General features: G+C 34.8%; 1 protein-coding gene across 1 annotated transcript; it reads right to left on the bottom strand.

The window, feature by feature from the left end:
- Window positions 1-77: 77 nt before the first annotated feature.
- On the bottom strand, window positions 78-14,119 carry LOC108967584 (probable sodium/potassium/calcium exchanger CG1090). Its single transcript, XM_018931106.1, has 6 exons — window positions 12,878-14,119; window positions 6,092-6,337; window positions 5,494-6,024; window positions 4,315-5,326; window positions 2,163-2,351; window positions 78-1,271 (listed from the first exon to the last, which is right to left on the bottom strand). Exons 1-6 carry the CDS (start codon window positions 12,878-12,880, stop codon window positions 1,261-1,263), a joined length of 1,992 nt encoding a protein of 663 aa, XP_018786651.1. The 5' UTR covers window positions 12,881-14,119; the 3' UTR covers window positions 78-1,260.
- Window positions 14,120-17,238: the final 3,119 nt, after the last annotated feature.

The following is a 17,238-nucleotide window of genomic DNA, read 5'->3' as shown; positions in this document are numbered from 1 at the left end:
AATTAAAGTATTTTTCTTAATAATAAGAAATAGAACTAAAAAATATTAAGTTTTAAATATCTATATAAGAGCTGTTTAAGAAATGTCCTCAAAAACAGTAATTTGAAGCGCATTATTATTATAACTTTCATTTTAGACACTTTACGTTAGGAGTATTACCTGCATTAGGTCAATGTTTTTCATACATATTAATTTATATATATTATATAACTTGTTGCTTCGTGCGATGTAAAAACGTATGTACTAACATTTTACTTTTACGAATTGGTTTGTATATTAAAATGTTGTAAATATGGTGCCGTGCTAATATGGTATATGCTATCTTTTCGTTTCATTTTAATTTTTAGCTACTTTAATAATTGTTAATATTTTCATTTTTAATTTTTTTGAGTTTGTCTTTGTCTATGTTTTTGCAATACCTGGAAGTGTTTCTGTTATGTGGCATACATACATACACGTTAATGGAGGCGCCGGAAGTAGAGGAAGAGGAGCAGATTGTGTAGGTTTCATATAGTAAGATGTATCCAAGTAATTATATACTTTCAGCTAGTTAACAAGTCGAGTTTAATGTTACGTGCATTAACAAATCAATGCCAATACAACTACAAGTTCTTCTCAATCACCCTGTATTTGACTATTTCATTGCGCTGCATTACACAGTTGTAGCCGTTTAATTGATAATGGCGACAATTGTTTGTTATGCAGCCGTTAATCTGTATATACATATATGGTATGCATGTATGTGTGCCAGTGTGTCAGCATTTGTCCAGTATGCACCGGTAGGTAATGAGATATCAAGCTTAAAGTTTGATGCAGACTTGCTGTACTATGGCACATGTACTCAAGTACAATAACTTCTTTTTTGTTTGTATTTTTTGCGGTTGTGGTTGTGGTTGTGTTCTGTGCCAGTTGCTCATGTGAATGATGCGTTAGCAGAAGACATGAGATCAAAACGTAGAGTTAACTTAACAAATGCATTTGTCCAGCTTCGCTACACAGCCGCCCAGCAACGTAACAAAATCCAAATCGCTTGGCTTACTCACATACAAATAAGTAGATATGGTCGTAAGCTGTATTTTATTTTGTTGCTTGTTAAACTGCGAAACCTTCTTGATGTCGACCCATTTATTTATCGAACTTATGTAGTGTATCTGTAAATAAATAGCTTCGTCCCGTGAATGGTTGTGTTGGAATTATCTTGTTTTTTTTCAGTTTCCTCTGTGTTGTACCTATATTCATAATACAGCCACATTGATATTTCTAATATTGACCTGAAAATATGGAAATAAAATTGGTAATAATATGAGTTTGCCGTCAATGTATGCCATAGGATCAAATTTGAACCGAACTGGTTCATTTAAACTACGCGTGCAAACCGAATGGAAAGCATTTCCTAGCTTGGTAGAACCTTTTTATGTTTGTAAGTAACTCATGATCGATTAAAACAGAGCCGAAACCAGAAAAACCAAAATTCGCTGAAAACTCCTTCCCAAACAAAGTTTCAACAAGTGTATGAAAAATTGAATTAAGCGTTGGATTAGGAACCTATTTTAAAACCAATAATAWAGATTTGTATTGAAATTACAATCCTTGTGGCCCGGGTTAAACCAAATGCCAGCACAAGTCAGGTGGATACGGAGCAACCCTGCTGCAAGGCGATATTCCAGTGCCGACAAGCTTATACTAAAACTTACCGATCTAAAAGGGGTTAGATCTCTGAAATAACATTACTTGGCCGTAAAAATCCGTATCAATTCAGGTGCAAGAAACGATAGTTCCCCAGCTTTGTTCTGCATACTGTAATAGGTTAAACCCCTACTTATCCAGAATGAACTCTGATATATCTAATAAATGTCCAGCGTGCAGTGAGTCCCCGCATGACAMTGGCCACCCCTTTGCATGCCCTGCTAACCCTACTCATCTGACACCTTTCTTCCTTTGGTGCGAGCCCRTCGAAACAGCACGTTTCCTGGGCCTACCGTTAGATGCYATGGACGATAACTTTTCTAACCCTTACCATTCTAACGAGAATTAGGTACTCGCTACAACAAAACAATTAAATTTGTGTTGCAATACACGAAAATATGATATTTTTGCCCGTACGGGTCGAATTTGATCAAATGGAATAGAAATAAGATAAGATAAATTATAAGTATATTTACTGGGGCATTCCGGTGGGTTCATGTAACCAAATACGTTCAACTCATACAGCGAGGCCAGTGTGATGAAGCACAAGTACCAAATCATCAGTATAATGCCGAGTCGTTTGTCCAATTTCCATCCGTTCAAATGTGTGGACATAATGAGGAAGATGACCGTCGAGAAGAGCGATAAAGTGGAATATGCCAAGCCTGTGAAAGAGAGCATACAAAATTTGTTTCAAATATTTTCTTTAGAGAAAGTGCAATTAAAATACATTTACTATAAAATTTGAATGCTAATAATACAGCAATAAATGTGAAGAAAATATCGAAAAATCTACGTTTGGGCATAAAAACTACTGTGTAATTGAAAGATTTATGTGTAATCAGTATTGATTGAAAAGCATTATAGTATAACTATTTTGAGKCGTAGGCTCTCCATTACTAATTTTTTATTAGTTTATTTATTATATTTCTATAAACGAACCCATTAACTACAAAGTCCGTTCCAAAGTAAACACGACTTTTTGAATCTAGCGCCCCCTGGTGGCGCCATCTATATATCGACTGGTGATTTAGAATCTGCTCTCTTTATCGATTGTCCAGTGACATTTCGATTGGAAGTGAAGTTATTGCATTTAAAGTGTCAGTATGTTTGTGTTATCGGTGCGAATATGAGCTTCTAACAAAGAGCCAACATTAAATTTTGTTTTAAAATTGGTAAAACTTTTACTGAAACGTTTCATCAATTGAGGACATAAATGACAATCAATCCCTGATCACCATTCATCAAAAATCAACTGAAATCATCATTGAAATTCATGAAAATGGAATTGAACATCTCCAAAACATCGATTTATAGCATTTTGAACATTGAACATTTGGGCTTACAAAAAGTGTGTGCACGATTTGTTCCGCACAAATTGACTGACAACCAAAAATTGCTCAGAATCCAATATTCGAAGGACGATTATTTGTCCAAAAATCACATTTTAAMYATTAACCACTCCCTGTAATATTTGCTAAGTTATGTAGTCTGAAATATGTATATTATTTGCTTTTGATTTAATAAGATAATTGTAAAAGTTGTGTTAATATTGAAAAACTTGGTAATAAAAGGTTTGTATTTAAAGTGATTTATGCAGCTAAATAGTTATTGTTTTTCAAACATTACTTGAAAAATTGCAAAAAACACAGTGCACAAAAATCAAATTTAATTAACGTTAATTATTGGTATTTTTTAGGTTTAAAAACGGCTATGTTTGTAATAATCAAACAGTTTTCATGACATTAGAGTTTTCTAATTCAACAGCCCTGCAGGAAATTACGTTACATGTATGTCTACATACTTAACATCTAATATATCCGTCAAATTTCTTTTTGAGTATCTTGATGAAATTCATATTTTACAGTAATTTTGTATCGCAGGGATTATGAACTCTTTTGGTTCGCTTACCTCCGAAATATGGATTTTTCTTAAATAATTGAAACATATTGATTTGTGGTAAATTTTGTAAGTTTTATTATCACCTTTGATTTCTTGCAGGGTCTGTGAATATAATCTTAATACCAACTATGAGAATCATACTTTCTTAGTTTTTTACATGAAGTTATTTAACGAAATATGCACAATAATTTATATAGAAATAAATGCTATTTGATTCAATTGTGTTGCTTTCAGAATTGCCTACAAATGGTAATTTTTAAAAAAAAATACTACAACTGTAGCACAATAATTCTTAAACTTGAATGTAAAATTTGAAAAAATATAAAATTCGAATTCCTCTTTTTAAAAAGAAAGAACATTAATGGACGTTAGTGAGCTTTTAAGTGGGAGTGTGTTTAAAATTGATATTATTTTAATTATGAAGAAAACAGTTAATTGTCAAACACAAAGAGTTAAAATTCRTAAACTACTTAAGTGTGTGCTTTTAAAGTCATACATAAATATGCATTAATTGAAATATTCCATACATACATATGCACAATTCTGACCTTAATCATCACTCCAGCATCGGAATTGGTTTTTTCTTAAGTACTTAGTAGTTTCACATACGTATATAAGTACATATTTACATTGCATATGTAAATACACATGTACATATATACATATATTTCATGTAGACACACATAGATAGAATTCGGTAATTATATGGCAAGTATATATACATACCTTTCGAGATGACATTGACGTGCGAGCCAGGCTTTATAATGGCCGTTTGTATAAACCACGGAAGACCTAAGCACACTAGGATATCAAAGACATTCGAGCCGATCGCATTCGATACGGCCATATCGCCGAAGCCTTCTTTGATTACCGCTATTGAGCTTAGGGCATCGGGTACAGATACACCAGCAGCCACAAATGTCAATCCCATAACCGTGTCTGGTATGGCCAATGTTGAACCAATCACGGTTATCATCCAAACCATAAAATATGAATAGAACGAGATCCATATCATCGATACGATAAATGTGAATGGATACCAATTACGGTATTTTTCGGTGCGACAATCTGGCATAGTTTTCTGGCATAAATAATGTATGGGATAGACGACATACCAGGCGATCAGTGTTGGAAGTCCGCCTTCCGTGGGACGTTCCAATGGATTGGGGCGTGCCTCTTTCGATTTATCAGCTGATTTATAATATTCAACACCAGCTGGTTGCGTATTACCTACACTCGGTTTGCTGCCGTCACCATTTGTGTTTGTTTGTGTGACGACGGCATCCGGTTGATCGGGATTATAAGCCATATTATCATGTCCCGAACCGGGTCCAGAGGCATAGAAAGTATTCGTGCCCCAGTCATCTTCGCCGGGCGGTTGGCCGTATCTAACACTGACTCCCACTGGATTTGTCGACGGTTCATCGCCCCAAGCGGCGTTTGGATCCCAACTGGTATTTGATTCTCCATAGCTTTGGTAATCGCTTGTTGCCTGTTGCTGTTGCTGTGAACCAGATGCACCGTCTTGTGTAAGACTTGTTTGCTGTTGTTGCTGCTGTGCGCCTTGTGTATATGAGTTATCCGGCATGTTCTTATATGTCACCAGCGATGATTGCTCTTCCTTTGTTGGTAGCTTGAATGGTAGATTTAACGACAAAGCCCAACGCTCCAGCTCCGTATTGAAATGTAACGCCACACAATATCCCACATAGCATAGCAACATGAAGACGGACTCGTACTGTAAAAGAAAACCAAAAATAAAGCATTTATGTATATTGAGTTGATGCACAACTTCAAATAAACATAATARAAGGTAAAATGTTTTGAAATATATTTTCGAAARAGCGGATTTCATATCTTAGTGGGTGTATGTCTTTCTAATACAATATAGTTTGATCTACTTACGCAAGATATAACGTCATTAAAAATGATAATCAACATCACTAATATCGAGAGACTATAGAAGAAGCAATCACGCACCAATGGCCACCAATTCAGTTGACACACAGTGCCAGAGCATAGTGCACAGACCGATATTACAAACATGATATTGAACACTGCCGAGCCAATAACACCGCTAATGCCGATATCGTCCTGCGCAAAGAATACACCAATCACCACAGTRGCCAATTCGGGCGCGGAACTTCCCGCTGCCATGAAAGTAGCACCCGCTACATCGGGYGACAACTTCAATTCCTCACAYAGGCGATCCAAACTGGCCACGAAGTATTCGTCACAAACGATAGCCAAACCGAAGAACGTAAAAATAGCAACGAGTATGTGAATGACGAGTCCACCATGCTGACGTGCCCATTTACCCATTAATGGCTTGGGAAATTGTTCGATGGCGGGCGGAGTACAATTGCGTTTTGGTCGCCAAGTGGGTACGGCATGTTTGACAGCGGCGTGTGTGGCTTCTGTTGTCATAAAAGTACTCTGAAATTAAATTAAAAATTTGATTTAGAAGTATGTATATAAAATTTTGGTAATCAAAGAATCTTACCTCTGTTGTAGTTAAAGAGCTGAGCGTACTATCCATCACATCGGTGTCCGCAAGATCACTATCTGAGGGTCCATTATCGCCTGTCTCACCTACGCCGCTATTCCCTTCTTCTTGTAAATTCTCGGCATTAAAMATACTTTCCGTTCTTCCCTCACTCTTGGCCGAGTAGACACTAACGCAGTAGTAAATAAGGAACAATAGTCCCATATTCCACATGCGTGCTCGACGGCTTCTTCTTCGAACAATCTGTGAATTGAAATTGGTATTGGCTAGAATAATAAAAGTACTTTTGCATGTCAATGATTTAAATGAATGAAGTTTAGCAATMTACAAAAGAGTTATAGATGCATCTTAGATATTAGTAGAACTAGAACGATATTTAATCGGAGTGGAGCCCRAACGTTTCGGTATCAACGAGTTATATATAAAAATCAATTATTTTTTAACTAGACATCGAAATAGASAGCTAGGTAGTTAGTCAGATTCTGCTATCCAATATTCTTAATATGCTACTTTGAGACTGAATTTCTGCYCAAGAATTCATCACAGGAGATCAATTCAAAATTTAAAATGAATACTTACTAAAAYATCAAAACATTTAAAAATATATAACGGGTGGCGCAAAAGTCAGAAGWTGATCAGAAGATGCTATAAATTTTGCAATTAGCGCCACCTGTTATTTATTTGAATATKTTTGTGCTTCTTCTTTATAACTGTGCCCTTCGGCACCTAATTTGGAGTTATAGGAAGTTGTATCCGAGGTGATGTTGAGGTGGTTCGTACACAGTTTGGACAATTTCGACAAATGTCTGACTAAAGTTTTAGTATTTTTTAATGTCCCTAATACGTTTACCGCTATCTCAYACAAATAAACAATGACTCAGAGTACTAGGCACGAACCAACGGAACTTGCGATACCGCAAATTGCGTACTGGCGCTGAAGCCTAGTCAAATGGTTTCCTCTTCGTAATCCGATACTTTCAGTTATTTACCACATATAGTTAACTTTTACTTTTTGTGAGATTTTTTTCCGTCGAATATGACAGCATTTGTGTTATTGCCATTCGGGGCAGTCAACTTTTCTAGACATGGGAAAATAAGTTCATAAATAAGGTATTATTTACAGAAAAGCTGTACATGTAATTTATGTAAATTATGAGTATGCTAATATAAGTATGTACATACATTGTACATGTCCAGACAGTCGAAGTGAATTTGCACATTCATATCGTGACAGCTGTTTTGAACGAGAGAATAATCAGCTTTTCCATGCCTTTGAAAATTTGGTATATATGTGTGTACGTATATAAATATAGATAATATACTGAGGCTTCCGTCAACTGATATATAATTTCTTTAATTTAATTCATAAAAATTAATGTTTTATATTTGAGTCGATTATTACGGGAAGATAAATAGAACTAACATCACGAGGCTTCTTATTGAACCGTAACCATGAAAAATCTAACACAAATAGCTCTATTCTGCTGCCAAGAATGCACCTTTCATTGACTTCTCAAATAATTTAAACACTTGAGTTTCACTATATGAACATGTAGAGAAAGGGAAACTTCGAGGACTCTTTCATAACTCACAGCAAATCATTGCTTCGTGTGAACATGGTAAGCGAGTATGTGTTAAGAAATKAAATTTAATTTTAATTTTAATTTAATTCGGAAAAAATCATCCGAGGTTTCGTGATTTRTCCTGATTTGAGGTAAAAGTTCTCCCATCCTAAAATCTTTGCATAATTTGGAACAAGTAATAATCCAAAAGTGCCTAGTATGCACATCCCATTGAAAAGTTTTAGACGAGTCATCAAACTTTTTTTTATTGATCCTGGCATCTTATGTTTGAGTGCATCACTCAATTTAGCTGATCACAATACACTTCAGAATTAACGCGGTATTGTCGACAAAAGCTCAATATAAACGATTCCCTTAAGCAGGTTCCGCGAGGTGTGTGTTTAAGGTTTTTTCATTTTTTTCTATTTTTTATTAACAAATTAACCTCGATTTTTTTTAGCTAAAATTGCGCTTTTTACTTTCAAATGCTGGAAAAATATAAAAAAACCTCTTTCTGATTACCTTGAGAAATACATCACATTTAAAACGCATATAAATTTTTTTGYTTCAGAAGATCCGGTAACGACTTATAATGTGCCACTTTTCAAGACGCTTCTAGAGATTCACTGTCACAGGCTTATTTATTAATATTTTTCATAGTAATTTTTTCTAACATACTTCAAAAGTTGTACATTAATACGTTATTAAATTTAATAACATTATATTGCTCATGACGTCGCAAAAAAACACAAATAAATTCTTTTTTTACCTTTAAACCCTTAGCATTCACCCCCCTTAAAATCTCAAGGTTAAATTAGCCCAAAAGCTCTTGCGATTTACATTTTTGTAAACAATCCAAAAACAATGCGCTTAAGAAATGGATCACTGTTGAACTTTGGTAAGCGAATCACAATCGTTAATGCAAACAAATTTTGTTATGTCAGAACTCGAGGAAACATGTCAAGCTTCAAAATTAATTAGAAATTTCATACTTGGGAACAATTACGCTAGGGAAATTTAATCTTTCAGCAATCTTTCGAGCTGTTATTCGACGATTTGAATTAATCAACGACTTTATTCGAAACACATCTGCTTCAAGAACCCAGTACAGTTCTAGACGTGATGCACCCCTAACATCGAAACTTCTTGAACGAAATTTTGCAAACTAACTTTAATATTGGTGTTCAATCAAAATATCTTCTCCATACACCTTGCTGAAGCTGCATTTTTACCCTTTTGATAGTAAAACAGTAAAATAAGCCGAAAATGCTGTTTTAGATCTTACATCTTCGATTGGGCATAAAAAACTATTTCAAAGAATTTAAGAATAAAATTTTACAATTATATAACAATAAAGCGGTTAAGAAGAATTCAATAAGGTCAACTGAAATTACTCAATGAACGATTTTTGTCATATGACGGCATTATACAAAAACAATGACCTGGTCAATAATTCTATGAATGAAGGACGTGATGAGGTATTAGGCATTTATTCGACAAATAGTTTGATAGGAAGGCGCTGGAGGTCATCTCTAATGGGAGTTATAACAAGTGCTTGGAAATGGAATTAGGTGTTGGCATCCTTCCATTGGATACGATAAAATACATGAAAATGTTTTTTTTATCAGATCAGATAAATTGGATCATAGTGACCTCCGTTTGTTAGCTAAAATGTTTGGTATAGAACTAATATCCTACCATGTGCCGTTTGGAAAAAATATTACAAATCGATCTTTCCCAAAACACCATTGAGCCATCAGTTTCATTCTCGTTACATTGAATATATTAATCCTCAATGAGATATCGAATTAAAACATAGCTTTAAAAGTTTACCTCATCTTGCAAGAGTAATTTTGCTCCGCTCATTCAAAATACTTAATTTAAATACACGGACGCCTTAGCCTTTTACTTATCACGTGGTTCTTAACATTGCTTTAAAGTCATTACAGTGTTTAAGTAGTCATAACAGAAAATAAACTCAAGAAAAACTTGGTAACAGTGGCAAATATGTAACAACAGAGAAGGTAGTAACTGCACGTGCAATAAATTATATATATATATTTATATACATACATATATGCAGATGTATATATGTAAGTATGTATGCATAACTGCATGGGGGCGTCTCACCCATTGGGAACGACGACACATCGTCTGTGTAAATCGTCGTCTACGACCATCAAAGGTAGTGTTGGTGGTGGTCGGTGACTGTGGTAATGATGGCGGTGACGACAGCGCTGGCGTTCGTGTTGCCTTCAGCATTACTGTATGTTGTCTTGTTGGCACCGCTGTAGGTTCAACATTGGCATTTACACACTTTATCGATTAACAGTTTTCTTTAGCCGACTCGTTGGAACGAGACTCTGGCAGTACAGCGAAAACAAAAAATACAAAATAACGAACAACAAGAAACGATACAAAAAATTATATTTGTATACATATGTAGTATGTATAATATATACGGTATGTATGTATGCGTGAGCTTTACTTATATTTTGGCATCATCAGGTTAGGGAGATGGCCTTTGCCGGTTACTTTGGCTGCTTTTTGCTGCATGCAATAGCAGTAGGACTTGCTACAAGCGCCCTCCACAGTAATAAGCGCCAAATAGTGACAATTTAAGATAGAAATAGCGCATATAAGTTTTTATAAGTGTGTGCTATATAAACTTTTTCACTTGGAATTTATGTCAATCGACGGATGACTTGATAAATGTGATAACTTCAGCGACGCCAACTTAAATCCACAAATAAAATAATTCATTTCGACTTGTATTCACTTATATGCGAGTAAACATACATGTACATATGTATGTGTATGTATGTGTGTTGAAGTACGCAATGCGCAGGGATCCAAAGATGACGTACATGCACACAAATTCACATATACATAAATACATATTCTCTATACAAATAGTAATATGTGTATGCTCATATAATAATATATGTATGAATTTATATAGTAGATAGAAATTTGCTAGAATTCTGGCGACTGCTTACATCATACAATTTCGCAATGTAACCGTCTCAACTAAACAAATACAATAAATCGACTGGCAAAACGATGTCATCCAGTTTATGTGTCACTGCACGAGTTCTGTTGGCGCCAGACACTTTCGTGCGTCTCTATTACCCAAGTTTCCCAAAATCACAGTTATCACTTCACAGTAAACGAATGTCCCAATGCAGTGCTTAAGTCACATGCATACATACATATATTGTCAACAGTGTCTCGCGAATGTATTTACTGAAAATTTTTTACTTAAGTRGCAATTTTTTTCTTCGAAAATTTTTCTTTTTATGTATGTAAAAATAATTAATTAGAACATAAAGTGCACAAAATAAACTGGTAAAGGTACGGTGGTTTGCAACTTCACTGTAGCGTGGTGACTAGGTTTTTCTTTTAAATATTGATTTTAGTTCTTCCTATTTTTCGTAAAATGTCGTATAAAGTTAGACTGAAATCATTGTCATAGCTTGACAGTGACATTTCAAAAACATTGACATTTAAAAAGTCTTTGAGTTACAACCCTCTAAAGAGTATCCGCTCAGTTCAGTCAGGTCATTGGCTTTTCTTTAAACGCGTTTTTTTTTCAAAATAACCTTTTCTTTAAATTTGAGACAAATGACTCGATTGCTCTAAATGTTTTGTATATAGTTCTCTTTAAAATTAATTACCAGTTTTTTCTTCTGATCAATCAAAGAATTTTACTAAAAAGAAGAGCACCAAAATCTGGGGTAAAGTTCAACTTATTTTTATTTTGTCAGTTTTTTATTCACTTACATTGAAATAACGACTAACTCTACATCTTCTGGGGAAAAAGTTAAGATATTTTCATTAAGGGGTTACATGGGTTTCACGGCTTCAAAAGAGATTTTGTATTGCCTTATTTATACACTCTCGAGGTAAGCTTTTTAGTCACTTAAAACTTTAAATACGTTTTTYTCAAAACTGTGATTTCAAAGTCGGTTGTCCAAATTTCTCCCTAACTACTCAACTGATCTCAATGAAAGTTTACAGGATTTCAAGATATAATTAACAAGGTCTTGAATGAAGACTTTTTTATTTGTTCAACTAGAACTAGAACCGAATGTTGGGAACTCTATAAAGTGTATATATAAATGATCAATCGCGCGAGCTACATAAGTCGTCTTAGCAATTTTCAATGAAATGTCCGTATATAATTATACCAGTCCCTCAGTTTTTGAGATATGGATCCGAAGTTGTGGACACGTTTGTTTCTCCCCAAAAAGCTGCTCATTTTATATAACCGCCGATATCGGACTACTAAATATAGCTGACATACTGACCGATCAAAACCACTATACAAATCTTCAGAAATAAAAAAAATTCAAAAATTCCAATTCTAACCAACTTTCTGGTTATTTGCTGACAATATTTAGAARCCAGTGTAAGCAAACACATACAAATATCAGCTGCTATACAAATTTATCACTTTTCATTTATAAAACTGCGTAAATATATATTTTCTTTGTATTGACATATATACATATATATTTATACATTTTTTAGGTGTTTTGCTGCTCATTTACCGCCTAGCCGTCAATCAAAGCAATCAGCTAAACAAAAACACGGTGCAATTGTTTTGATTTGATCTCAATTTTTATTCAACTTGGCTTAGAGACACACATATGTACATACACACTAGTGCAATGATGCAACTGCCTTTGTGCAAAATATTAGAAGCGGATTTCAGCCGTGGCTGCACGTAATCAAAATGCATGCATACCCACATACATATTTGTGTGTGTGTTTGTGTGCTTATGTAGTTATGTAGTTATGCTATTTATAGTAAGCTTAATGGTAACTATGGAGAAAACGTAGTATACTTTGCGGGGCAGGCTTGCAGGTAGGAAATGAAAATGAACAAATATAAAGAACACTAAAGTGTTTGTGAGTTTATGTGTATTTTTGGTGTGCGCCTCTTAACGGCATTTACAAACACACACTTATTTACGTTCCTGTGTGTGTATTTGTATGGAATTGTGTACGGGTGCGCGCGGCAGTGTGGTGAAAAGCAAAGGCAAGGTGGTGCATTTCAACGGCTGTATATAGTAAAACGGCAAATTAGGCGCCGTAGCGTGTAACACAGCTACATACATATGTGTGCGTTTGTATGAGTGCCATTTTCATTGTAGTAAATTCTACTTYGCCTATTACATATTATTTCTTTCGTTTTTCGTTTGCGACTCGTACTAACCATTTTGTATTGTAGCTGCTTGTGTGTTGTAGCTGTCGCGATTATTTGAGCTTTGTCTCCAAAGCGCTATTGTTATTTTGATTGTTTCCTCAAAGGATATTCGCACAGCTTACGCCTGCTTAACTTCGTGCCTGCAATATTAAACGCGTTTATCTTATTTTCACTGTCACTTGCATTTGCACTTTTCAGTCTTTTTATGATTTTAAATCACACATATATGTGTGTATGTGTATGTGTGACGATTTACACTGTTGTGTGTATAATAGCTAACGAAGTGTTGGCATTAAAATAGCACATTACATTCGTATAAATATTTGCTAATAAAAAAGTGAAACACTGTTGTTTTCCCGACGTTCTTTTCGTTGTATTTTTCGTCCGATATTCACTCGGTCAGAATGTGTGTCTAGCTCGATTCGATTATTCAGACTCCACTTGTACCGCGATTAGCACCATTTACGTTGTCACTGAAGAGGTTTTCGTCGCAATCCTTCCTTCCTGTGTACACTTTTTTCTGTTCGCTCTCACGTCTTTGTTTTTATTATATCTTTTTCATTATTTTTCTGTTTTTTCTTTCGGTATGACACACAACTGTAATCGTGCGATGGCAGCGTAAAAGTGAGTGTTCGGTTGGGTGGTTGGGCGCTGTGGTGGTGGTGTTACAGTTTTCAGATACACAGAATATTATGTTGTTGCGTATTTGCAGAAGAAGCAGAAGGAGCAGAAGGAAGAATAAAATTTCAGGTTGCTCGTCGAAAATTTTTCGTATACTCAAGAGCCTCACTACTTTTCATGCGTAGAACAACATTTCATTTCACAYTCTATTGCAGCGAATTATTAACTTGCTTATTTTTAATTGAACTWTATTATATTTGACTATTTTTTATTTACACTACAATTATTCAGTTTCCRTTTTTCTTCAATAATAACACATAGTGGCCAAGAGTGCGACCGTCCTTCCAGCAAGGGAAGACCGTAGAATTGTACTGAGTTTTCACCACCGCATCGATTGTCACGACGGCACCACTGCTGTGCTACTGCTAAGCGACTGTTCGTACATTGGCAGCGGTGGTACAAGTTGGCGCTGTTGGGGCCAAAGCTATCGCTGCTGCTGCCGCTGCTTTCACCTTGTTGTTGGTTGTCATTTCATGCGCGTTTCTTGTGGTTCACTCTTTATGTTTATCGCTGAAGCTTGACGGTAAGACTTCGGCTAACCATGGTATCTATGAATTTTGCGCTATTCACCACACAAGCGCTGCGCTCCACAAGTCAGAGTTGAGTGCAAAAAGAACATTTTTTACCATTCATTTGTATATATTCACTCATTTATATATATTCACTCATTTACGTACACATTTACAATTAAATATTCATACAAAAGTGTAGATTCGTATTTGTTTACCGTTACGCACCAAAAGTTCGCAGAGCGCAAGTGCAAGTTCACTGAGCGCAACCATGTGTGAGAGTAAGAGAGAGTGGTACTTTATAATTATAAATAATTGATTATACTACATATTGTTCTTTATTGGCAACACCGTTACTACGCACAAGCGCAATTTCAAAGAAAAACTTTGAATGAAATATCAAACATTTCAAAAAACATATACATACTTCGAAAACGCTTAACAGATTTTAAGAAAAATGTATTAAGTTCTGTAGCGGAAAGAATTGCGTTCAAATAAATCGTGAGCTGCTATAATCTCMTAAAGTATTGCTTTAAGAAGCACCACGCATCGAAAGTTTTGAATGTACTGACTTACTTGGTTCACGATTTACGTATTGTATATAAATTTACCCTCTGCACTCCACTCGTTTTAGATTTCATTCAGAGTTTTCGATGWCAATTAATAACCTGTGCGTACATAAATCAATTTAGGTCACTATAATCACCTYGKCTATAAATAATTTTCRCTTTTAGTCGTCGATGCTTATTTCMTACGTGCCTATTTTTGAATTTCAAGGTTATACCTTYAACACTGATGTCACATTAGAATAAAAACCTCTTCCTGCCAATACTACTCGTAATAGCAATGTTTCTAAATTTAGAATATCGGCGGTGAAATACATTTTTAATCTTCAAAGACTTTTATTGTGATGAAAAAATATTTTCTAATATTGTTTGGAATTGTTTCCTAATTTTAGACTAGACAAAAAATGCTTAAATTGTTTCAATATTTTAAAGATCGCTTTAATGATAAAATAGATAAATATATACATATATAAATATACTTGGACTCTTATTTAATTAATTGAAAGTTTATAAAAAATAGTATAAACAACTATTCTTTCAATTTTTAAAGGAATCATTATGCTTAATTCAAACGATTTGCCAAAAAAGTAATGCCGAATTCCCTCAGTTTTGAGGTACTAATCTGAAATGTAGCACACATTAGTTTTAAGAAATGCTTTTGTTCACATAACGATTGAACGAGAAAATTTGAAAGTCATGTGATGTGTACAAAAAAACTACGAGTTCATAGATGGGCGTAATAGGATTAATGCCATGCCAACATATCGCCTTTAGTCTAAAACCTATATAAAACCACAACTAACCATTTAAATAAGACATAAAATTATAATTTGATATATGGGATTGCAATAGCAAGGGGCACCTATGGGCAAAAAATTTTGAAAAAGTAAGAACTCCTACGGTAATGTGAAAAAGAATGTAATCACTTACTCCCCATATAACAGTACTAATCAAAACTACTAAAAACGCAATAAATCAGTAACTAATTACGCCAGTTTTTTTTAAGTTTTACCTCCGAGATGATGTGAGAAGACTTTATAGAAGTCGGTTTGAAAATTGGGCGATGGGCGTGGAACTGCCCACTTTTTGGTGAAATCACATATCTCGGGACCCATCCAACCGATTTCAASTAAACTTAGTMCGTGRACTTTTTTCTCATATTTCTATGTCAAACTATAAAATTGAGCCAAATCGGACTACAACCACGCCTACTTMTCATATAAAACAATTTTAAATTCCATTTGATTCTTTTACTTTCCAATATACAAATCAGGAAGCAAYTGATATAAAGGCATACAACTTKACACTAATAATTCTTTTAAAGCATGCCACCTTTGATCAAACATTTCCTTAAACCAACGACTGTTAAAGCGCCCAGGTACCGAATATGTGGACCCCAGTATCTATAGTTTACTTTTGACCGAAAATATCGGTCAATGTGTGAGACAACAATTGRAATTCACAYAGAAACCTTTTCAGAYAATAGTATTTCTGCGTATRAAAAATGGKTTGAATCGGATAAAAATTTCCATGAGCTCCCATATACCTAATATAAAAATCGATACTYTTCCAACTTCCATATTCTACGTWTAATRATTTTTGAAATGTTCGGTTGTACYCGAACTTTGCCATTTCTTACTTGTTCTTGTTAACTTTTTCACCGAAATTGAAAGTCTGTAAAAACGTTCGCGGATATTTGTTATTACTTTTGATAGTAAGTAGGTAAAGACCGCTGCCACTTTRGATCCAATTGGCGGTTGCGACATTTTGCGCAACCAGGTATAATTATAATCTTTCTTTCTCGTTTCATCTCTGCGCTTACACCGTTAGGCCCTCTCAATGACTCTACTTACATCTGTAACGTTTTTTGTGAACAACCATTCAAGGTTTGCTGCCTGATGGGTACTATATATCTTGTGACTGGTTTGCGTTACAGTTGGGCATTCACAGGAAAACGTTTTCYTTATGCCCTTCTTGCTTGCAGCGGCGACAAATATTGTTATATGTTTTTATTATTTTTATATAATATATATGAATAAGTGGAGTTGACCTGCCAGTGGGCTTAATCCTTCTGAAATAGTTGATTACGATGGAATAAATAAATGACGTCGACAAATCCAACTATGCCGCCCGGCTTTTGGTATATATACCTTCCGCTTGGAGGATGCTTGCTGAGTTTGATAGTGGGATTGATATAGATATTTCRARACTCTAACYCCGTAGTCCATTTTRGTCCAATCGATATATATAGAGGTTGTCCTCCCTCGGGGGTAACCTCACCCGAAAGTTGCTAACCTTGGGAGGATATTGTTTGATTTACTTAAGTTTAGCTGATTTAGAATGGCGCTATACCTATAATCTTTCATGCTCCAAACTTTTAAATCTTTTATTCTTGTAGCAGAACTTGCTTATTCTTTCAGAGGAACATTTAAATTTGATATTCATAATTTTTAAGAYAAATCCATCCAATTTTGTTGAATCAGGWTACTCTGAAAATGGTGTCAATCTTGACAGTCAACATAAAATCACTCTAGCCAAGAAGTACACTTTATAGATATCTGACCACAATACAATATTTGATAAAGAATCTTGAACCAAAAGTAAAACAAGTAAG

This window comes from Bactrocera latifrons, unplaced genomic scaffold, assembly GCF_001853355.1.
Source record: "Bactrocera latifrons isolate USDA-ARS-PBARC rearing strain unplaced genomic scaffold, ASM185335v1 scaffold_191, whole genome shotgun sequence".
Taxonomy (NCBI): Eukaryota; Metazoa; Arthropoda; class Insecta; order Diptera; family Tephritidae; genus Bactrocera; species Bactrocera latifrons.
The sequence above is the reverse complement of the archived record's forward strand: the minus strand, read 5'-3'. Positions and strand labels throughout refer to the sequence as shown.